The sequence below is a fragment of the Suncus etruscus genome, chromosome 7 (assembly GCF_024139225.1).
Source record: "Suncus etruscus isolate mSunEtr1 chromosome 7, mSunEtr1.pri.cur, whole genome shotgun sequence".
NCBI classification, from domain to species: Eukaryota; Metazoa; Chordata; class Mammalia; order Eulipotyphla; family Soricidae; genus Suncus; species Suncus etruscus.
Window position 1 is genome coordinate 58,219,578 of NC_064854.1, and position 23,620 is coordinate 58,243,197.

At 53.0% G+C, this 23,620-nt stretch overlaps 2 protein-coding genes across 2 annotated transcripts in view; one reads left to right on the forward strand and one right to left on the reverse strand.

Annotated features, from left to right (window-relative positions):
* The window catches only part of POU2F1 (POU class 2 homeobox 1), an 85,916-nt gene extending 77,835 nt beyond the window's left edge, over positions 1-8,081 (forward strand). Inside the window, exons 11-16 of the mRNA XM_049777592.1 lie at positions 1,305-1,450; positions 2,626-2,805; positions 4,007-4,115; positions 5,353-5,662; positions 5,780-5,868; positions 7,309-8,081. Coding sequence (XP_049633549.1) covers positions 1,305-1,450; positions 2,626-2,805; positions 4,007-4,115; positions 5,353-5,662; positions 5,780-5,868; positions 7,309-7,619 — 1,145 coding nt within the window. The 3' untranslated portion in view covers positions 7,620-8,081. The remainder of the gene's footprint in view (positions 1-1,304; positions 1,451-2,625; positions 2,806-4,006; positions 4,116-5,352; positions 5,663-5,779; positions 5,869-7,308) is intronic.
* A 7,732-nt stretch (positions 8,082-15,813) lies between these two features.
* On the reverse strand, positions 15,814-22,501 carry CD247 (CD247 molecule). The gene is made up of 9 exons (XM_049777593.1): positions 22,466-22,501; positions 22,060-22,210; positions 17,883-17,986; positions 17,623-17,679; positions 17,207-17,287; positions 16,849-16,881; positions 16,550-16,606; positions 16,240-16,281; positions 15,814-15,879 (listed from the first exon to the last, which is right to left on the reverse strand). The coding sequence occupies exons 1-9, from the start codon at positions 22,499-22,501 to the stop codon at positions 15,814-15,816; spliced, it is 627 nt and encodes a 208-aa protein (XP_049633550.1).
* Positions 22,502-23,620: the final 1,119 nt, after the last annotated feature.

A 23,620-nucleotide genomic window follows, 5' to 3' on the forward strand; every position in this document is an offset into this window, starting at 1 on the left:
TTATTTTTTTTTGGTTTTTGGGCCACACCTGGTGATGTTCAGGGGTTACTCCTGGCTATGCACTCAGAAATCGCCCCTGGCTTGGGGGACCATATGAGATGCCAGAGATTGAGCCAAGGTCCGCCCTGGGTCAGCCGCATGCAAGGCAAATCCTCTACCGCTGCACTATTGCTCTGGCTCCATCCAACTATGATTTCTTACTGCATCCTTGGACTAAGTTCGTTTCTCTTGGGTGGATCAGTGTAAATCAAGGGCGAATTGAGAACAAGTTCAGTTTCTCAGCCCAGTAGTTACAGTGGACACAGTTGACTATGGTTTCTAGCTCTGAAACAGGGTGTGGAGACAGGTGAATGAAGATAGTAAGGTCTTTAAATGCTAACATAAACATGGAAAAATAGTGCTGTTAATACAGTGAAGTATATATAGTTCCTGGCATTATTTCTGCTTTTGTGATTGTTTGATACATGGAAATTTGAGTATGTAGTTCTACTGTATGTTCTCTGTGCTGAGCTGAAGTTGTCCTCTGGCACCTTGTGTACAGAGTCAGAACCATAAATAGATTTGCAAGGGCCGCTCTGGGAAGGCCTGATTGTGATTTCAGTTGTGGCCATGAGCTGCTCAGGTTCCTTGGAGCTGATCTGCCAGCCCCTGTGTGTTGGTGTGACTGCCAGTGTGGTTCTATGGCTCTGGGCCAGCCCCGTCTGCTCTTTACTCCCAGATTCCCACACCTGGCATGCCCCTACAGTCTGGTGTCACTTCCAAGAACTTGGAGGAGTGTTATTGTTTGCAGGGTGTGTGTGTGTGTGTGTGTGGAGGGGGGGGTTGTCCTAATTACACTGATAAAGTGTGGCCATTTGTTAGATAGGTTTTAAATATCCAGTAATTTCCTCCATTCTGGCTCTATTCCTTTTATCCCTCGAATTAATAATAAGAAGCAGGTTAGACCAGATTAATCAGCACACAGAGCAGAACCTAGAGACAGTGTCAGCTGAATGGGGTGGGGGTGCTGAATGACCAGGGATTTTGGGGGGAGCTTGTGTGACAGACCATCGGGATGGGGGAGGTATCTATGCCAGGGTATCTATGTACACATTCTCTCTCTCTCTCTCTCTCTCTCTCTCTCTCTCTCTCTCTCTCTCTCTCTCTCTCTCTCTCTCTCTCTCTCTCTCTTTCCCCTCTCTTCCTCTCTCTCCTTCCCTCTCTCCCGCTTATAGATTCAGATACTTTGGCCATTTGGTGCTATGCAATGTCTGAGATGCACAAGTTTTGTGCAGCTGATCAAGTTTCTCTTGTCTCCCCTCCAGAAAACCTCTCATCTGATTCAACCGTCTCTAGTCCGAGTGCCCTGAATTCTCCAGGGCAGGGTATCGAGGGCTTGAACCGCAGGAGAAAGAAACGCACCAGCATAGAGACCAACATCCGTGTGGCCTTAGAGAAAAGTTTTGAAGAGGTTTGTGAAGTTTGCTTTTCCTTGGTGGGAGGAAGGCAGGGGAATCCACAAATGGCTCGAGGAGGAGGTACTGCGCTTCTGAACATTTGGATTTTAGTGGGGCCAAGCTCACTCCCCCATGAGTTCAGTGCAAGGTACAGCTGTTGTCCAGGGATAGGCACACAGGGATTTGTCCACGTTCTGGCGTCTGCATCCCTAGAACAGAGGTTTCGGACCAGAGAATTGGGAGGAATTATTTTGCACTGCGAAATAACAGAATTAAAGCTTCTTTTTATGATTCAGAAAAGGTCTTTGAGCACATTGAAAATAGCACTGAATTGGGCTGGAGAGGTAGCATGGAGGTAAAGTGTTTGCCTTGCGTGCAGGACGGTGGTTTGAATCCCAGCATCCCATATGGTTCCCCGAGCCCGCCGGGAGCGATTTCTGAGCATAGAGCCAGGAGTAACCCTTGAGTGCTGCCAGGTGTGACCCAAAATCCAAAAAAAAAAAAGAAAGTAGCACTGAAGTGGCCACTTTGGCCATGCTGTCTACTTTGCCGTTTGCCAGGGTTCCTGCACCTTGGACTTCTCTCTCTCTCTCTCTCTCTCTCTCACACACACACACACACACACACACACACACACACACACACACACACACACAGGAAGCATGGAGGCAAAAGCTTCCTTTGGAGTCCAAGACTCATCACAGAGGTTAATGCACTTGCCTTGCACATGTTACACCCCAATGCACTCTCTGGCCCCAGATATGGATCCCCCGAACCCTGCTGCTTCTGGCCCTAGCACTGATTCCCCCCAACACTTGCTGAGCATTGCCAGGAGTTACCCCAGTTTCTCTGAGCAGAATTGAGGGGACCACTTCCCAAAAAAGAAAGATGTCTTTTTTTTTTTTTTTTGGTTATTGGGCCACACCCAGTGACTCTCAGGGGTTACTCCTGGTTATGCACTCAGAAATCGCTCCTGGCTTGGGGGGACCATATGGGACGCCGGGGGATAGAACCGCGTGCAAGGCAAACGCCCTACCGTTTGTGCCACTGTTCTGGCCCCAAGAAAAATGTCTATTAATTGCACTCATGTTACTTGAGTACATCAGTCTCTGCCTGTTTACAGACATAATCCTGACAAGGCTATGCCACTGCTCAGAAAGTTCCTCCAAAAGCTTGTTTCTCCCCATAGAACCAAAAACCAACCTCGGAGGAGATCACCATGATTGCCGAGCAGCTCAATATGGAGAAGGAGGTGATTCGTGTTTGGTTCTGCAATCGCCGCCAGAAGGAAAAAAGAATCAACCCTCCAAGCAGTGGGGGGGCTAGCAGCTCCCCCATCAAAGCTGTGTTCCCCGGCCCCACCTCACTGGTATGCATTCAGCCTGGGTCCCTTCTGTTTGTCTCTCTTTTTTTTGGGGGGGGGCCACACCTGGCGGTGCTCAGGGGTTACTCCTGGCTGTCTGCTCAGAAATAGCTCCTGGCAGGCACGGGGGACCATATGGGACACCAGGATTCGAACCAACCACCTTTGGTCCTGGGTCAGCTGCTTGCAAGGCAAACACCGCTGTGCTATCTCTCCGGGACCCCTCTGTTTGTCTCTTAATGCTCCGAGATCTGTGCTCTGTGGTCCCCCCCTCCAGAAATGTGGGTGAATTCACCAGGGCTGTAGGCCCTAGGATTTGCTGGTCTTCCTTTAAAGGAGGAAACTGAATTTGTTTTTATTTTGTGGTGGTTCCCCTGTTCCTTTCTGTGGCAACGTTTGTCTGATCACTGCAGGAATGAATTTGCTGTTGGTATCATTTTACTTTGAGTCTGTGTAGGAATCCTCAAGTCTAGTTGGCTGGATTTGGTGCTTCTGCCAGCAGCGATAGAGATTTACTAGCTATTTAGAGCCTTGGGCTCCCACTGCGGCCATCAGCTCAGTCTGATCCACACTCAGGGCTCTTTGAGGCTTAAGTTCTGGAGTCACTTAGCTGGTGGCCTCTTTGCTGACTGGAAGGTGCTAGCCAATGCTAGCCATGGAGGTGGCATTTCTGATTCTTGGCGGTCACTGGGTCAGCATCAGGAGCCCATGTCCATCCCCAGGAAAGGAGCTATGGGGAGGCTATCCCAGGAGATAAGAGACATTCATCTTCCTAGCATTTCCTTCCCCATCTCAGTGTTTCAGTTCAGTAATGGGACAGCCCTGCACCCACCTCCCCCAGACCAGAGCAGCAGTGGACCTGGACTTTGGCCAGATCAGCCCATCCTGGGGATAGTTTTTTTTGTTTGGGTTAAGTCTATGGCTTGTCTCTTTCTTACCAGTTTAAAACATATGTCTCCCCATTTATTGAAGTTTGGGCATTAATTTATTTTATAACATGCAGAGCCATTTTTGTCTGTGAGAAACCTCCTCTTCTCAGTGCAGCCTTTCAACCAACATTAATTTTGAAAACTCAAAGATTAAAGAATATAAAACTGCTTCCTCTTGGGCCTTTTTGCACTCTATCCTATTAGGTAGCAAAGGGACTGAGACAACAGTTCCCCTGGGCTGTGTCAGCGCTGCTGCTAATTCTCATGTCTGCCTGCAGGTGGCAACCACGCCCAGCCTTGTAACGAGCAGCACAGCCACTACACTCACGGTCAACCCAGTGCTTTCTCTGCCCAGTCCCGCAGCCGTCACCAACCTCTCTGTCACAGGTAGGGCCGCACACAGGCAGACTTCAGCTCCTGGGAGCCTCTGGTCAGAGCCAGCTGCCGTTTCTGCCTTCAGTTTTGGGGCCCCAATAAACTAATCACATTTGGGGCTGATGTGTGTGTGTGCAATCTCCAGAGAGTGAGTGAGTGAGTGAGTGAGTGAGTGAGTGAGTGAGTGAGTGAGTGAGTGAGTGAGTGAGTGAGAGAGAGTGTATGTGTGTGTGTGTGTGTGTGTGTGTGTGTGTGTGTGTGTGTGTGTGTATGTATGTGTGCGTGCGCACCCCAATAAACTAATCACATTCGGGGCCGATGTGTGTGCAGTCTCCAGAGTGTGTGTGTGTGTGTGTGTGTGTGTGTGTGTGTGTGTGTGTGTGTGTGTGTGTGTGTGTGTGTGTTGGGACAATGTCTGGGTGAATTTCTAGAATCAGGGTTTTTTCGGCCCAAAGATTCTACCTCTGTCATTCAGTTGTCGATTCCCGAACTGTCTTCTGAAAGGACAGTGCTTGTTTGGCCTCTGGTAAGACCAGGTCTCTAGTTCCCCGCATCCCGTGTGCACCCACACTTGCTCCTATGCCCTGAGGTGTGAGAATCTCCTGCAGCCAAGTTGGAGCATGAGTCTTTAGCTGGGATGAAGCTGAACCCGAGACTAACCGTGAGGAGGAAGGGTTGGTTCAGGTTCCAGTTCACTGTTGCTCAGGGTTTGGAACAGGGGACCAAGAGTCTACTATCTGCCCTTTCCTGTAGGGCTAGTCAGCTCCAATCTGGTGCCCATGCTACCCCCAGGCCCTGATCCCATTCCAGTTTGGAAAACTTGGGGTTATACATTGACAGGTTCTCAACTGGGCTAAGGCTGGATCAGGGTGTCCTGAGCACTACCAAATGTGGTCCCTCAAAGAAAAGTACACAAAAAATCAAGTAGAGGATCCCTGGATGGAAGTTGGAGGATTCCTCAATGGAAGTGGCATTTTCACTTCCCCAGAGCAGTGGTCTTGCTGTTTGCCACTGGGGCTCTGCCCAGCGCTTCTGACCAGGCACTATAGTGGGTAGATTTGTTGTCTCTTAGTGCCCAAATTCTTTTAGCCCTGTTTCCTGACTTTGGCATGAAAATATGTCTTTTCCTGGTGGGTTTCATAGGAAGCGGGAAGGTGCCTCCTGGGAAAGGACACAGGAAGGATCCCCCAGGCTCTGGAGGACATTGAACTTCCTGAACACACCTACCCTAACAGCCTCCTCTCCACAGGTACAGCAGACACCGTCTCCAGCCCCGCCACCGTCATCTCCACAGCCCCCCCCACGGCCGCTGCCACATCACCCTCCCTGAGCCCGTCCCCCTCAGCCTCCGCCTCCGAGGCATCCAGTGCCAGTGAGACCAGCACGACACAGACCACGTCGGCACCCCTGCCATCCCCACTGGGCACCAGCCAGGTGATGGTGACGGCATCAGGACTGCCGGGTGCCACACCCCTACCCACCAACGCCAGCCTTGCTGCCATGGCTGCCGCTGCTGGCCTGAGCCCAGGCCTCATGGCTCCATCACAGTTCGCCGCAGGGTAAGGCAGGCAGCACCCGTGTGCCCGGGAAGGGGCTCCTCTTCCGTGTCAGGAACGGGGGTCCTCCGGGAGGGACTGGGTGCTGCCCGCGGCCACTGAGGTTCTCTCCCCCTGCAGAGGTGCCCTCCTCAGCCTCAACCCGGGCACACTGGGCGGCGCCCTCAGCCCTGCGCTGATGAGCAACAGCACGCTGGCCACTATCCAAGGTCAGTGGGGCCCTGGCAGCCTAGACGGGGGGATCCCATTGTCCTATGGGTGGGACCACATTGTCCCAAGGAGTGTTCAGAGGACCCCATTGTCTCAGGGAACTGACCTGGGAGTTCTCTGGGGACCGAGGACTTGTATCCTGGTCCCATCAAAGGGATCAGGGGTCTGTGAGACAAGCAGGGCTGTCTGTCGGGACAGGGAGGTCGCCCTCCCTCATGGTGCCTCTGAAGACAGACCTGGAGGCCAACTCTGCCTGGTGCGTGGCCAGATGGTCACCCTGATCCCCAGCCCTGGGCAGATGCACAGGTCATGCCTCAATTTTAGGTGCTTCTGTGGCAGAGCATGGGTTTTATTGCAGATTCCAAGTGAGTGCTCCTGCCCTTGGCATACCCCTACTCTGCCTGGCCTGTCTCTCCAGGGTCCAGAGGCACATCATGAGGTGATGGGTTTGCCTTGTGGCAGGATGCAGGATCCTGGAACATTGGTACCCATCAGTGACGGATTTGGTGCTGTGCGGTGGGATGTGGTGTGAGGCCCTCACTCTGGTGGCTGGACAGACCCTTCATGGTGCAGTTCTTTTTCTTTCCCTGAAGTTTTGCTGCTGAGAGTTCTTGAGGCTCTGACCAGCTGTTATTTGGGGTTTCTTGGGTGAAGCCCTGAACAGGTCCCGTGTTCTCTCTGTTGGGTGGCTTTGAGCTTAGGTTTCAGTAAGTGCTAAATCTCCCTGAATGCTGTGAGGGGCCCTGGGCCTGTTCCATTACAGTGCCAGGTGCCATGGCCTATTGCTATCTGTTTGACCAGTTATTTGAGGCTCTCCTAGAGAACAAGGGGACAGGACCACTTTCAGCAGTGCCAGGCCCCTGTAGACAGTTTGCCCAGAACCTCTGCAGGAAAAGGATCCCATGGATCCAGTGTAGCCGCTGTGGTGCCTCCCAGGACCAGCCCCCAGCAGCAATGGCAGCACCTCAGAAGGTTCTGCCTATCTAGACCCATCCCAAAGAAGTTGCACCCTGGGGGACTCCTGTCACAGTCCTCTGTGCGGCTCTGCAGCTGGGCTTTACCCCCAGAAGTAGAAACTTCTTGCTCCTGATGCCCTGTCTGCGCTTTGGCTCTGCAAGTTCAGATCGCCTCTAGTGCCCTTTGGAAGGGCCAGAACTGGCAGCTCTTCCTGCTGAACTAGCGTTTCATCCCTGGAACTGTCTCTAGATTTGGCCGGTGGCAATCCCACGGCCCAGAAATAGGCCAGGTGGAGGATTGTCACTTCTGGGCATTCCCTCTTGCCTCCCTGCCTGCCCACTGAGGTCCGAGTTTCAGTCCTTTCAATTCTTCAGGAGCCTCTGCTCTGGTCTGTTGAGCATTGGTTGAGTCCCTGAGGAAGAATTGGACATGGGCAGCCATGGCTGGGCCTCTCGGAAACCAACTAACCTTCTCTCTCACAGCTCTTGCCTCCAGTGGCTCACTCCCAATCACATCACTGGATGCCACGGGGAACCTGGTGTTTGCCAACGCAGGTGGAGCCCCGAACATCGTCACAGCGCCTCTCTTCCTGAACCCACAGAACCTCTCTCTGCTCACCAGCAACCCTGTCAGCTTAGTCTCTGCTGCTTCTGCCTCCACGGGGAGCTCAGGGCCTGTAGCCAGTCTGCACGCCCCGTCCACGTCAGCTGAACCCGTGCAGAACTCGCTCTTCACCGTGGCCTCCGCTGGCGGGGCCGCAGCCACCACCACAGCCGCCTCCAAGGCTCAGTGAGCGGCTGGGCACCCAACACCACCATGGGAAGCCAAGAAGACACGGCCGGAGATGGATGACTTTGCCTAATTTTGTAATAAAAACACAGTCTTATCAGGATTGCTTCATGCATCGGAGAACTTTCTAACCAAAAAATTTTCACAGAAAAAAAGGCAGAAACAAAACAAAACAATTTTTCAAAACCAACCAAGCAAGAGAAAGGACCACTTCCAAGAGTCAGCAGCCGTGGCCGAAGGTGGGTCACTGCTCCGGCCATCAGGGGTCGTCTGTGTGTCTGTCTGGGTTTCTTGTTTCTGGAACGGAACAATTTTGGACGGGTCTGTTGTACAGGCCATTGAGTCCTAACAAGGCGTTTCTGATGCACCGGTCATGTTGGGGCTCCTTTCTTCCCTGCTTCTGTCTTACTGTATGTCCAACCCTCCACTCGAGAGAGTTTGGACACATTTGTCTCTTACTCCTGGATCCTACTTCTGTGAGCTTTGAGGAGGAGGGAGGGTCACGAGGGGCTGGGGGGAGGGGCTGGTATTCTGAGGGGCGGAGGTGGAAGGATGTTCTTGCTGGTTTCTTTTTCTGGTGACTCTTAAACAGGTGCTAGAAACATTCTTTCGTTTGGCCACTTATGCAAGAGGCTCTGTGCAGGCACTGCAGGCCGGGGCATGGGCGAATGCTGCTCTGAACTCTCTGGCCTCCCTGTCAGCCGTGCCTTAGGGGCGCTTTTGTGTAGGAAGGAGATTCCTGCTGAGCTATAACTCTCTTCACTCCAAATCTTGGGCCAGTGGCGCCCAACCTCCCCACTTCCCTGGCCCCCCACTTCGCGAAGGGCCGTGCCGCAGGGCGGGACTGAGCCCTGGCAAGCCAAGACTACTGCAGATAACTGACTCGGGGTTCCCCCTCTCCCTCCCGAGACTATGACTGCTCCTACTGTTGGGGTGCGTGTGTGTGCGCGCGTGTCAGTATGACTTTGTGGACCATTTTCCACCCAAACTTCTGAACTTCTTGTAGCTTAACTTCACATAGAACAAGCACGTGCTGACACCGGGTAGTCCTTCTCTCCCCTTTTCCTGCTCTTCTCTCTCCCTTGGGTGATAGGTCACCCTGAGACATGAGGAGAAAAAAAGAGTGTGAGGTCCCCGGGGCTGGCTTGCCCCTGTGGCTTGGGCACAGAACCTTCCAGAAGGACCGAGGCAATGAGGGTGCAGGGACTCAGCATGTACTGAGTATCTGCTGGTTGTGGGGTGTCATTCCTGCTGGCTGATCTGGTTATACATGGCTCTGTGTGAGGTGGACAGTGGGGCGCTTATGTGGCGGGGAAGGGTGGATGGGACCATTCAAAAGGAGCCTGGAGTAAGGGGCGAGGGACTTCATCAATGAGGCCTTTCTGGTGATGGGTGTGATGGTGGAATCTGAACTCCACAGCTCAGCCAGGCTCCCCATCTCCTGCCAGGCCCTGGGCTAACTTGGTCTCATGCTGAATGGGCTCAGCAGACGCAGACCGACTAGGCGGGACACAGGCATGTCAATATGGAGGGGCCTGCAGCCTTCCTGGGCCCTTCTGTCTGTCTTCCTGTTTTATTTCCCCCAAGTATTTAATTAGCCACCATCTCACCCTTCACGCCCCCAAAACTCCCTTCCAAATCAGTAAACTGCAGGCAGGGAAAGCAGCCCCTGACCACCATCCCCGTCCGTGTCTTGTTTACGTTGTGGTGACTTTAAGCTTGAACCAAAGCGGCCCTGGGCAGCTGCTGCTTGGAACACGCAGATTGGACATGAGGCGGAAGGACATGCTACTGACAATGTCTGTTTCACTTGTCTTTGTTGATTTTATATGAAAGTTGCTGCTTGTTTTACTCATTAATGTTAGTATAATGGGACTAGCCTCTGAGCAGATGTGGACTTGACTCCTGAGGGGTGTGTGTGCGTGCGTGCGTGCATGTGTGTGTATGTGTGTAAGTGTAAATAAGTTTGAAGGGGTGGCGGATCCCATGGGCTGAGTCCCAGTGGATTGAGCAAGGACCAGGGTGAGTGTTTTCTTGGAGTTCCACACATATGCCCATCCCCAGGTGAGGTACACAGGCAGGTTTGATTGTTTCCAGAAACTCTGAGCTGTGCCTGTCAGCTGACTCCCCATTGTGTCTTTAAACCCCTCGGGAGAAGGAGATTCTAATAGGTATGCATGTATATGTGTGTTCTGATGGGGATCAGCCTTAAACCAGCATAACCACCTGAAAATACCTAGTAGGGAAGGTCTTTGAGAATCATTTTCTCTTCCCTCTTATCTAGAAATAAGTGGAATGGGAGGTTGGTGTCTGTCTGTGGGTAGGGACTCTCGGCCAGTGGGGGTGGCAGCATCAGATTCACCCCACCCCACTCTCCACTCGAACGTCATCTCATCTTCCCTCCTCTCAAGAAATGATTTAGGCCAAGGGACTCTCCCTAGCCAAGCTCTGCAGGCTTCAGCTCCTTTTCATGGTGGCCCTGCATTTGGGGGAGTCATTGGACAAAAGAGAAGCCCTTGGCAGTCTGCATTTCCAGGGTCAGGCCAGATCGGTTTATATGGCCCACTGTACCCCTTCTCCTGCCATCCCTGCAGGAAGTCACCATACATTGAACCAAAGACTAGTTGTCAGGGCACCAAGTGTGCCTGTGGCAGTGGGCCAGCCTAGGGTTAGTGATGGGGGAGCAAGAAGACCTAGAACAGGCCTTCAGGAACCAAAACACTTGGTTCCTGGTCCCAGCAGTGACACGGCATCTCAGGAACAGTTTAGAAGTTGTACAGGCAAAGTCTAGAGTTTCAGAAAACCCCACAAGAACCCCGCAATCTCATGCCCTCTGGGCTGAAGCCTGTGAGGGAAGGAAAGCCCCCAGAGATTCACTAAAGGATTGTCATCGAGCTTGGTTTGCCCTTTGTTCTGCATGACTCATTTGTTGGGTTTGGCCAGAGAAGGGCGGAAAAAGCACAATGGTCTCTCCTTCCAGTCCTCGGTGTTTGTGAGGGACGTGAGGGATGGCGGGTGCCGGCACAGGACTTGGGCAGCGGGTCCAGGCGCAGCTTGGATCTGCTCTGAACATTAAGTTTGGTGCTGGGAAGCTCAGCACATCTCCAAGTTAGTGTCTTTTGGGAGTTTGAGCTCCATCACCCCCAAATCCTTTCCCCCAAACAAGGCCCAGCAGAGATATGGGAAGGGGAGGGAGAGATGCACAGAGGGGGCACAGCTATGCATTAGGGAGGCCTCATCCATGTTCCCAAGCACTGAGATGGGAGTGGGGATACCTGGAAATGTGGGGGGCTTGGGGCTGAGAAAGAGGAGGGTGGGGTGTGATCCCAGCTTCAGACAAGCACCCTCAGACTTGTTTGTTTGCAAGGGCCATACTGGCAAGGTTTAGGGCTACTCCCAGCTCTATCCTTGGGGATCCTACAGTGCCTGAAATTGAACCCTGGGCATCCTGTGTACAAAGTGTGCATTGAGCTCTGTCTCAGATATTGATGAGCCCTCTGAGTGTTCTGTATGAGATTGTGAGTGTGTGAGAATATCAAAGTAAGAATGTATGTGTAAGTTGTGAGAATGTGTGCAAGTGTCAGTGTGAGAGTGAGTGGTGTGTGTGTGTGTGAGAGAGAGGGGGGGGGGGAGGAGAGGAGAGAGGAGAGAGAGTGAGTTCCCTGCCTGGTCCTGTTGAACATCTTCACAATCCTCTGGGCTGCCTCTAAGTGACAGATCTTTCTTGCCTTTTGCTCTTGTCTGAGAATAGCTAACCCCAACCCTTGCCGTCGATGGCCGTCTGTCTCCCAGGCCTCTAACAGAGGCCTGGGAGGGTGCGACTTGGTCCAGAGATATTCGGGGTCCAGGGCTGCCTGTGGATGGCACTATCTGTCATTTCTCCCTGTGACAGGCCCTGCAAGGACTCTTGTCCCCTTCAGCCTTTGCCATTCTCCTTCTGGTGCCCCCTTCTCTCTGGTGACAGCTGCGAGGATGCTGATACTTCTGGAACCTTCACTAAATACCTCAGTGTAGCTTAGCATTGTCCCAGATCTGGCTGAAATGAAAAACCAAATAACTAGAAAGAAACTTTCTAAATAGTGGAGCTAATTTTAGCTGTAGTGTTTAGTCGCTGTATGCTTGGGGGAACCCTGTTTATAGGAAACGATTTCTAGTTTTAGGGGGCCTTTAGGGGGAGGTGCAGTGAGTTCTGTAGCACATGTGGATGTGTATACACATGTGATGTGCGCGTGTGTGTGCTCGAGTGTCTCTATTTCTCCTTATTTCTGTCAGGCCAAAGGAAACTCAAGCAGCTGATGGGCTCTGAGCAGTGGGAGTGACGAGCTAGTGCAAGTCGGGTCCCTGGGGCCTCTTTCCTTTCTCTGACTGCCTCTCCATGACTTCGGGGTGCCCGAGGCTGAGTCAGGGATGGTGTGTGTGAGGGCTGGGCTGTGCAGGGTTGGACGCTGTGGGCCGGATGTGTCCTGGCTGGTTTCTTGCCTGTATGCACAGGCTGCCAGCCCACCTGTAGAGTCGGGTCCCTCCGCCGGCCAGCTCAGGGGGTCAGATACCAAAGACACTGCGCGGGCCAGTTCCCCCATCTCACAGGGGGGGCAGCCCCTGAAGCTGGGCTCGGCTTCCCTTTGATCCCATCCTTCCCTTTCTGTCCATGGGAATTGCTGGGATTATGGCTTCAGAGGAGATGTGCCTCTCCACTGGCCTGGTGGAGCTGGGAGGTTTTGGGGGTACCATCCCCCTTCCTCCTGCTCAGTTGTTGCAGGTGGTGGCCCATTGTCCATCTCTGTATGCCCCCCCCCCTCCCAGGTCTAGGGACAGGCATTTTTGGGCACAGGAGTTCCTGGGAATCCTTGGCCCTCCCTACCCCCATAACAGGGGGAGGGTCCCGTGACCCTGAGCTCTCCCAGTCCCAGAAAGCAAGATGAATCCCCCTTCTCTCCTGTTGGGGGGCTCCCTGGCTGTGACCAGATGTCACATCCTGCTTGTCTCATATCTCCCCACTGGCCTGGTCCTCAAGTCCCTGCTTCCCACGTTTCATCAGGCCTTTTCCCGCCACAGCGGGGTCCCCTCTCCCTGCCCCATAGCCAGCCTGTATGTCTGACTATGACCTGAGTCCCTGCCCACTCCCACCCCCCATTCACCCCTGTGTTGTGTGGCCCAGGCTAGGAGGGCTGGTGTGTTCCCCCCAGATGCTGTCGTATACCTCAGTCCCACGGCTGACTCTGAACCCTCTCGAGTCTGCCCCTCCTGTGTCCCTCTGTCCGTCCATGCATCCCACACCCCGGGTGGCCCCAGAGGCCCTGAATGTCGCTGCTGCAAAGCTACTGCAAAATGAGGGTGAAACTACCACCCTTCCCTTTCTGGCCCAGCTCTGGGTTCTGCTGAATTTAGGACTGGGGGGCAGGGGCGATGCCATTGGCCCCCCGTGCCGCCTGCTGCATACACATCTCACTATTTTTTTCCTTTGATGACCAAAAAAAAAAAAAAAAAAAAGAATCCAAATATTTAAGTTTTTATTATTATTAATGTTATTATTATTTGACAATCTTCTCTCCTGAGGCGCTCTCGAAGCCGCCCCCAGCCCTTCCGCCTTTTCTTTGAATGTATCCCCCTCAGTTTCCCCCCAGGATGACAGAAAGCCTGCCCAGACCTTAATGCTGCTAAAAGCCGGGGCAGGCGGGCGGGCGGGCATGTGGGGGGGGGCAGTTTCTTTGTTTTGTTTTGTTCTTGAAATTTCCAGCCAAAACCAAAGATTTCTTGATGATTGTATAAACTCAAAACAAACCAAAAAACCAAAGAGAAGAGAAGTAAGTCTAGAGCGGCCTCTGGTCTGTGGCACCCTGGCCCTGGGGGGTGGGGGTCCTGGCCTGCGGGGCCCTCTGGCAAGATTTTGAACACCGCCTCGGGGGGCTGGTCAATAAACAGGGTGGGAGTCAGGGCCCTGGCACCCCAGGACTCGGCATAGCTGGAGTGGAGCTAGAAAGGTCTCGGGGCCGCTCCGACCCTGCTCGTTCCCTTCACTGGAAATGCTCAGCCGCACAGTGCTCCGGCCTCTCTTCTCTGTCCTTTGTCCGTCCCTCTGGCAGCACCACCTGCGACTATGCATTGTCCTCACGACCTTGTGTGCTAGGTAGATGCCTGTGACTTTTTAACTCGGGGTGGGGGGCGGGGGGTTTCCAAATGAAGGAACTTTTTACATGGGTCTTTTTAATCTCAGTTGACAGGGGCGGGTGGGGGGGGCCTTTGGTTCTAGGGTCATACAAGCTCGATCCCAAAGCAAAATCCAAATGTTAATAATATTCGCCTGATGCAGATACCAAAGAGAATTTCTTTCCTGCAGAACCTTAGACTTGTGTATCAAGTTCAACTCGACCCAGCACTTGCATTAGTCTGACCTCAGCAATTCCAAAGCTTAGATGTATATTTTGGTATATTTCTGGGATATTAAAAAAGAAAGAAATGTCATTTGACTTCTCGTTCATTTTCAGCGTGAGACTGTTGTTAGTCATAGCATGGGAAGAACTGAAAACTGTCCTTATTCTTCGTAGTTTGGAATAATAGTATTTTTGTATGTTTGGAGTGTCTCTGTATGTATTAACATAACAGTTTTCACTGCCTAGGTGTTCCTAATAAAGAGAATGAAACAGCTCTGAGTGTACATACTGTTCAGCAGCCGCCACCCTTGGGCCGAGTCCGGTTGCGCACTGGCTCGTGCCTCTGGGATTGGGCTGGGCTCGGAGACGCGGCTGTGCGCTCACTTCTGAAGATGCTTTTTCTTTCTGTTTTTCACGATCCTAACCCCCACCTTTTTCTTTTGTTTCCCCTTAAAGGAAAAAATATTATATATATATTATTGATTCAGGGTGTGTTTCCACTGTTGTCTGGAGGGCTCCCCGGCCCCCCAAAACTTTGGTTTTGTGTACTTTAAAATGTGAGTTTGTGTTCTCGTGTGTGGAGACTCAGATGTGGTGTCAGTGACTCCCACCAGCCGCTTCAACAGGCAGAGTGCAAGTGGGGGGTCTCTGGTGGGGGGCAGGGGACCTTATTTCTCTCCCAGGGGCTCACCCCTGCCCCCTACGGCTGGGGCGATGTCCAAGATTGTCTCTCCTCCAGGAGGGAAGAATTTCTGAACTGTCCTGCCGGGAACTCAGTGGGGGGCTCGGTGTCTGATCCCCTAGGAAACACCCGCTGCTTTCCTGGTTTCGAAAACTGGCGACCACAGAACTTGACATTGTGGGGGTGGGGGTGGCACTGAGGCCCCCTGGAGTCTGAGGAGGTGGCGGGGACCCGGGGAGCCAAGGTGCTGTCTCTTTCCAAGTGCCCTTTCTTCAGGCCCCCAGGGGCCCCTTTCGGCCCGCGGGCGACAGTGACCGAGTGAAATGGTAGAATTTGTGTAGATGCATTTGTCTGCTGTAATTTTTTATATATGAGACTTACTGTAACTGTACAGTTCATTTCTGTTGTAAAACATCATTAAACCATTTTTCAAGTGTTCCCGCCTTGCCAGTGCTTTTTTGGGACGTTGGCAGTGGATATTCCAGAAGCTTCTTCACATTTCAGCTCCTCCTCCTCCTGTGGGGGCTCCTTCTAGGCTCAGGGGCACTCTAGACCCCACATCACACTCTCCTCCAGTTCCCCGAGTCCTCCCAGAGATGCCTGCAGAGAGCAGGTCCATGGGGGCAGGACAGGGGTGCACAAGACACCTGGTAAGTAAGTCTATCCGGCCGCCCTCAAGCCTGGAGACCCACAGCCAATGGGGAGGTATTTGCACGTAAAACCCCTGTGCAAAATCAGGGAGGTTGGGAGGGTCATGCAGGAACCCTCCACCCCAAAGACCCTCTGTCACCTTCAGAGCACTGACCTTTGCTCCCAGGCCCTTTTCCTGGGGTCTCCTGTCCCCCTAAATACACCCTGTGTCTGAAGCTCTATGTGTGAAAATTGAGCTCAGAGGTAGACTTTTCTCAGAGGCATTTATTGTGGGGACCTCAGGGTGTGTGAGGCCAGAGGTGAGTCTTTACCAGGGTCCTTCAAGCCCCTTCCCTGCACCCCACTGTGGCCCTCTGGGACCTAGACGAAGTTTGGCGATGGCAGCAGCAGAAGCTGAGTTTACAGCAGGCGTGAAACCACCAAGCAAATGCAGGTGACTCGAGGGCTCTGGGGACATGAAGGCCACCGGGAGGGGACGGCAGGGGGTCTGCATCTTAGCGGGGGTGCAGGACCTGCATGTGGAGGGCATCGTAGGTATCCTTGGTGGCCGTACTCAGCCCCTACAAGGGAATCAGGACAAAAAGACAGGTCAGACTCGAGTTCACATCTCTTCCTGCCTTTTTCTAAAGGACACATACATGGTCCCCCTGCAGTCCCAGGTGTGGCCACGAGCTCATCCCCTGGGGATCCATATGGGCAATTCATCTATCTGTGCTCTTGGCTCTGAGCCAGGAAAGGGGCACACAGCACAGCTGGAGTGACCTGCTGCTCCAAGAATCGAAGTGTCCCCCACATGCCCCAGGACGCTCATGAGGATCTCATGCTGCTCTGAGGCCAGCCCTGGAAGTGCAGTGGGCAGTGTCTGTTCACTCTTAAGGAGCCGGGGTGGGGGTGCCGGGGCAACTTGCCCTGATTCTCACCTGATAGAGGCCGTCGTGGTTCTTATTTCTGTGGCGCTGGTTCTGCGGGATGGCCCAAAGAGATAAGGAAGTGCCATGGGGACCCTTCCCATAGGGTCCCCGGGCCCTCCATGTCCAGCTATGCGACCCTCACCCAGCTTTTCTGGGGTCACCTAGCAATGGAGCCTGACTGTCTCCCAGTCAGGGATCAGGGGGCCAGAATTCAGGGCCTGGTCCAGACATCCTCCCCACCTTTACAAAGCCAGGGCCCCCCTGTGTGCCACCATGGGACGTGTGTTTGGGCAAGCACCCACACACATAACTGCCTCACCTCGCCCTTCATGCCGATCTCGCTGTAGGCCTCGGCCATGCGGTCCTTCTGCAGGGCCTGGGAGAAGAAGGGGGCTGGTTTCACCTAGGGGTCCCCACTAGGAGGCTGCTCTGCCAGGTGAGGACTCCCACCAGCTCCACCCTCCTCTCTCCCAACCCCAGAACCTCAGAGCCATCAGCTGAGGTCAAGTTACAATGACGGGTGATGGGACCCAGCACCCTTAGATGGGCCAGGAGAACTTGGGCAAATGCCCATCCTCATGAGGGCCTCCCGTAAAACCACATGAGTTTCTTACTTACATTGTACAGGCCTTCCTGGTGGGGCTTCCTCCTCTGTGGGACATGGATCAGAGGTCAGGTACTATACACCCCGCCATGCTTGCAGTCCCCCCTCCCCCCCCCAGTGTGACCATCCGATCTCCGCCACAGGGTGTCTCCCCAATCACTGCCTCAGGGCCCTGGGCTGGATCCCAGGATGAATGCAGGGCCCCCAGTTCTTACCTTCCTACAGGGGAGAGGAGGGCTAACAGCAGGGAGGCCCCAGACATGATGCTCAGCTCTGCTCCAGGGGGCTCCATGCTCACCTGGTACCTGGGACCCTCAACTCCTTGTCCCTGAGAAACTGCAAACAAGGCTGCCCAGGCCACCCTCCACTTACCGGCTTGCCCCCAACCTCGGGGTCCCGGCCGCGCCTCTTGTCCAGGACGTCATACTCCTCTTTTCGGCCAAGACTGAGCTCCTATGTGTGGCAGGTGTTGGATGGACGGGAGGGGAACCTCACAGTCACAGTCACATCCTGCGCCCAGAGCGCCTCCAGCCACCACCCGCCACCAGGGTTGCTGAGAGGCTCCCAAAAGAAGTTCCTGAGAGCCCACTACCCACTTCCTCCTCAGCACCCAGCACTAGCCAGTGCAAATTAGTTCACACTTAGTGCTAGTGCTTAGTCAGTGCTTCTGTGCTTGGTACTATAAGGAGGGCAAGTTGGTTCACCATATAGCACACCCTGAGGTGACCTTCCTCGGGTGGTCAGGACAATCCCAGAAGCGCCCCTCCCACCCCGCAAGGCTGACTTACATTGTAAACCTGGTTCTGACCCTGTGGATACATGGGACTCTCCCCACTGTGGCTGAACTGGAAGGAGAGTGAAGCAGGTTAGTCCCCCCACTGTCTCCCCCCATTGTGGGGAGGCCTCACCCCACACTACTGCAGTGCACTCCCTTCCCTGACTCCTTTCTGTAGGTCCTGATGCAGGCCCTCTTCCCAGCACCCAGAGTGTGCCTGTGGCTGGTCCTGGCTCTGCCTTGAGTGTTGGGGTCCCAACCCTCAGCACTCACCTTGGCCCTCAGGAAGAAGGCGGTGATGATAACGCCGTAGATGAAGAGGAACCCGTCCAGCAGGTAGCAGAGTTTGGGGTCCAGCAGGCCAAAGCTCTGGGCCTCTGCAAGGGACATCTGGGTCAGCTAGGCCCAAGGACCCCAAATAGACCCTGACACCAGGGCACTGGAGATCACCTCCCATGCTGTTAACACTCCACATCTGCCTACAAACCCCGTGCCATAGGAGTAATGTACTGGGTGCTTCAGGCAAAAAAAAAAAAAACACCCCTTAAACAGGTTGGAATCCCCTCTTGTGACCCTGAGTGCCCTCTGGCGGCCGCTGCTTGGAATTTCAATGCCAGAGTCCCAGGTTGGCCTCATAACTCCTTTTGGTCCAAGCAAGGGACGCCCTCTGGTGGCCGCTGCCTGGAATTTTAGGCCAGTGTTCCGGGCTGGGATTCGTTCCTGTGCAAATGTGCCCTCTAGTGCCACTTCCTGGAATTTCAGGTCAGGGTTCTAGGCTGGACTGACATCTCCATCTGTCCCAGCCATCTGGTGGCCGCTGCATGTCTATACCAGGAGAGGCACAGCTGCCCCTAGCATAACTCTTCGTAACTCTTCGCACTGGTTGTTTTTTGTTTTTTTGGGTCACACCCGGCAGCGCTCAGGGGTTACTCCTGGCTCTGTGCTCAGAAATCACTCCTGGCAGGCTCGGGGGACCTTATGGGATGCCAGGATTCGAACCACCGATCTTCTGCATGCAAGGCAAACGCTTTATGTCCATGCTATCTCTCCAGCCCCGACTCACACTTTTATTACCCCCTTGGTGCCCACCTCCTCTTTGTTGCATTAAGCCCTTAGGATGGACTTGGATGGTGGATGGAGGCCTTTGTCCTTAGGCTCAGGACCACATGGCTCCATCCTCCATTAACCGTCAGGTCATCATCTTCAGGTGGTCTCGGCAGGAATCAGACTCACTCAGACAGGCATCAGGAAGTATCAGCTTTATTCATACCCTATCCACCACATGTGTGGCCTATATCATAACCAATTAAGCATTCAGCCATTTCTAGCTAGCCCTGCATCTTAACTTCTTTCAGCCATCTTCCCTTTGACCTCCATGCTGGCAAAAGACCAAAAAGGCCTTAATCCCCTGGCCCATAGGCCTTATCTCACCTTCCCAAGACAAGCCACGTGGTGATAGCAGCGTGGGACAGATTCACCGTCTGGACATTTGGTTTTAGGTAAAGTGTAGTCATATATTTTACACATAGTTGGTGATTGTATAAGTTTTAGTTAGTGGTTTAAAAAAAATTTTAAAGGGAAGTAATACAGCGTAGCCCATTTAAAGATCTTAATAAATAACAGCCTGCATCTAACTGTAACCTAAGTCATGTTCTTGCCAATTAAATATGCTATATTGTTTTCCATAGTTAATATTTTCAATTGCAAAATGATTTAATGTGTATTTTATGTATTAAGCCTGTTTTTTAAAATGTATATTCTGTGTTTATGCTTTTATGCTTGTGCAGAGGAAGGTTAAAAGGAACAGAAAGTTCCCCCAATATAGTTTAAAAGTATAGGAACATGAAAGTTCTGGGATAGTGCTTGGTAAAAAAGCATTAAGAGAATTTTAAGTTACAGGTGTATGGTATATTATGCAGAAATGTTATGTTTTTAATAAGGGCTGGTATGTTAATTTTCACTTTATTACGTTGTTGCATTGGAAATATTACCCACCATTGGCTATAGGTGGAAGCCACATAAATTATGCCTTTTGTCTTTATGTAAAAAAAGGGGGGCAGATGTGACTCCACCCTGGATTTAGGTGTATCTACCTGATACCCACCCATTTCTGAGTGGGGTCTTGGGAACCGGATATTATGTTACCTTACCTGCTAGAACCCTCCCATTTCCTGGGAGTGGTCTTGGGAAGGTGAGATAAGGCCTTTGGGCCAGGGGATTAAGGTCTTTTTGGTCTTTTGCCAGCATGGAGGTCAAAGGGAAGATGGCTGAAAGAAGTTAAGATGCAGGGCTAGCTAGAAATGGCTGAATGCTTAATTGGTTATGATATAGGCCACACATGTGGTGGATAGGGTATGAATAAAGCTGATACTTCCTGATGCCTGTCTGAGTGAGTCTGATTCCTGCCGAGACCACCTGAAGATGATGACCTGACGGTTAATGGAGGATGGAGCCATGTGGTCCTGAGCCTAAGGACAAAGGCCTCCATCCACCATCCAAGTCCATCCTAAGGGCTTAATGCAACACTCCTCTGACCAGGACAACTCTTCCTAGTTTCCTCTGAGCCAGACCTGCCTGAAGGCCAGAGCTTTCTGAGCTGCCTCTCTGCAGCCCAGAGAGAAACTGAGGCAGAAAGAACCTCAGGATTACCCAGAAGCCTGCACAGACCTTCCAGTATATGAGGTCATGTTCCCTCTGCCAGCTGCTCCAGTGAGCTGGAATGAGTGTAGGGGTTCTGTGCTCCCCAGAACCACCCATCATCCACTCAGACCTTTGATTACCATTCCCCCGGGTGGGTCCTTCTGGGCTCTGGACAGTTTGGTCTCTAATTCCCTATGAGTTTCCTCTTCCCAGCTACAAGCCCATTTCTAGGCTTCATGCAGACATAGACAGGGTCACATGCAGATGGTCAAACAATCAGGATCACAGCAGGCAGAGAATCACAGACTGGATCAAATGCTACTCTCCAGTGTAGTATCAGGGAGAACTGGTTCAGGTCCCCCCAAGTCTTAGGAAGGGGAATTGGGGTTGGAGTCCAGGACTCCAGACGCACCCCCCCCCCAATGCTGCCACCTGGTTGCTGGGCAACCATGTAGTGGTCCGTGTGGTCTTAAGTTGCAGACGCCCTTCGGACCCAGCTGCCTCCTCCGAGGCTTCCTGTATTGCTGTATCCAGCCTGAGCTACCCCCGTGGAGCCCCGCTGCACCTCAAGAGACCATCTGTGTCTCCTACAGCCTCAAGGAGGGGAAGGAAGTGGAGTGTCCTGCTGTCAATGGGGGCTCTGCTGTCATCAGAGTCACCTTTCTATGGAAGCCCCTGCCAGGCCCCTGGGACAGCAATGGACAGAGTTGACTCATTCCCCAACATGCCACTGCAGCCCGATGCCAGACTGTGTCTCTGTCTGTGCCCAGTGTCTGTATCTCATGCCTGTTCCTCATGTCTGTCCCATGTATGTCCCATGCCTGTTCCCTGTGTCTGTCCTATGTCCCGTTTCTATGCCCTGTATCTGATGTCCCATCTGGCCTGTGTCCCATGACTTTCCAGTGTTCCATGTCTGTGCTTGTGTCCTGTATGTTAGAAATCTGTCCCCGGGGCCGGAGAGATAGCATGGAGGTAAGGCGTTTGCCTTTCATGCAGGAGGTCATCAGTTCGAATCCCGGCGCCCCATATGGTCCACTGTGCCTGCCAGGAGCAATTTCTGAGCCTGGAGCCAGAAATAACCCCTGAGCACTGCCGGGTGTGACCCAAAAACCACACACACACACACACACACACACACAAAAGAAATCTGTCCCCTAAATTCCTTTCATGTTCCCCGCATGACTCAGCCCAGGTTTCTGGGAGGGAGACAGGGTTGAAGTGGACAATGGAGCCTGGGGCCATCCTGAACCACGTGGGCTCCTCAGCACCATAGTGAAGGGCCCCAGGAGAGAAATAAATAAAAAGAGGTGAAAGGTACCTCTAACACCTGAAACCTTCTTTCTTACAAATCAACGGGCAGGCCTGACTCCTTGAGTTAGACACATTGACCCCCACTGCCCTGTAGACAAGTTGTGTGTATGAATACATGATATTCAGGGGACAGGGTCACCCTCTCTCTCTTTTCCCCTCTCTTTTCTCCCTCTTTTTCTCTCTCCCCTTCCCTTTCTGTCTCTGTCTGTCTCTGTCTGTCTCTGTCTCTCTGTGTCTCTCTGTCTCTTTGTGTCTCTCTGTCTCTCTGTCTCTCTGTGTCTCTGTGTCTCTGTGTCTGTGTCTCTGTCTCTGTCTCTCTCTCTCTCTCTCTCTCTCTCTCTCTCTCTCTGTCCCTCTCTCTCCCTCTCCCTCTGGCCCTGTGAAAATCAAATAACAGTCTCAGATCTGGGGGCTCAGGCCCAGATTCGGAAATCCATTTCCCTCGGCCCCAAGAATCTGCCCTCACTTCCTTGCCTCTGCTGGGGACCCCCAAGCTCACCTGGGGCCTCACTGGGGCTGAGCATGGGTGCTAGAGCCCCGAGGCTTCCCTGCGCTCTTGTCACTTGAGGCTCAGCCCACGGCCCCCGCTTTTCTCGCCTGTGACGCAGGAGCTGGATCCCATCAAAGGCCTCAGAGCCGCAGCGGGGGGCCTGCGGTGAGGGACAAGGTGGCTGTGGGCCTCAGTGGGGAGGGGCGTCCAGGGCTCCCCCTTCTCAGTGCCTGCCTCTTCCCCTCTGGCATTCATTTGGATCCTCAGGACCATGAGACCCGAAGTCACCAGAGACCTCAGAGACCCACTGGTTTGTGTTTTGATTCTGAATTTAGATAGAGCTGGGAGTAGAGGGAGACTAGGCTGAATCTGACCCTGTGGGGACCCGTGACCCTGTCACCTGCCCCCAACTCACACTCTCCAAGGAACAGATCGCCAGAGACAGCCACATTGACTCGTGGCTCCAAGCCCATCACTCCTCCTACATCACCATAGCAAACCCCCCCCCCCCAACTTATCTGCCCTGCACTGCAGAGGTGGGAAGGATCGGTGCTGGCTGGTTCCCTTGCCTTGGGGGTTAAGGGTAGTTCCGATGTCTCACCAACCCTCTGCTCAGGAGGCTGGGTGTGGCAGGGTCCCTGGGGGAGTCGGAGTCCCCCAAAAGTACCAAGGCCAGTGCCTGCTCCTAATTCCTGGAATTCCTCCCAAGCCCTGCAGGGACCTCCCTGGTATCACCTCCAGTCAGGACAGACATAAGCAAAGACCTTTCTGACATGTAGGAGTGGGATGGTCCCCTGACTGCACCCCTGGGAACCCCCAGCTTCTTGAAGTATTTGGAGATTCTCCCCCCAATGAAGACCATGGACAGGATCACACTCTGTCATGCAGAGTTGAGACCTTCAGCACCCCTTCTCTGCATCAGACGCTTGGACTCTGCTGGGCCACACCAAGAGCCCCAACACAGAGCACAGAGTTAGGAGCAAGCCCTGAGCATGGCCCAGGAATGGCCCCAAATTCAAGACAAAAAATACCCACAAAGAATGTGTATGGGGAGTGGGGGAAACTGGGCTGGAAAAGCAGGTTGGTGGGAAATTGTATAGGTATTTTCTAAGATTTTACCAAAACAATCATGACTGCATTCTAACATGGAAAAGGGCACTAAAAAAATGGTGCAAGGGGTCGGGAAGGTGGCGCTAGAGGTAAGGTGCCTGCCTTGCAAGCGCTAGCATAGGATGGACCATGGTTCGATCCCCCAGTGTCCCATATGATCCCCCCAAGCCAGGAGTAACCCCTGAGCGTCAAACGGGTGTGGCCCAAAAGCCAAAAAAATGGTGCAAGGCCAGCACCAGAGGAGAGCACGGCAGGGGAGGCATTTGCCTTGCATGCAGCTGACCCAGGTTCAATAGCCGGCAATCTATATGTCCCCAAACCTGCCATGAGTAATTTCTGGGCACGGAGCCAGGACTGACCCCTGAATGCCACTGGATATGCCCCCAAAACAAAAAAATGGCGCAAGGCCAAGATGTATCACTCAGCAGAGTCCACGGATAGATACATCCATATACCCACA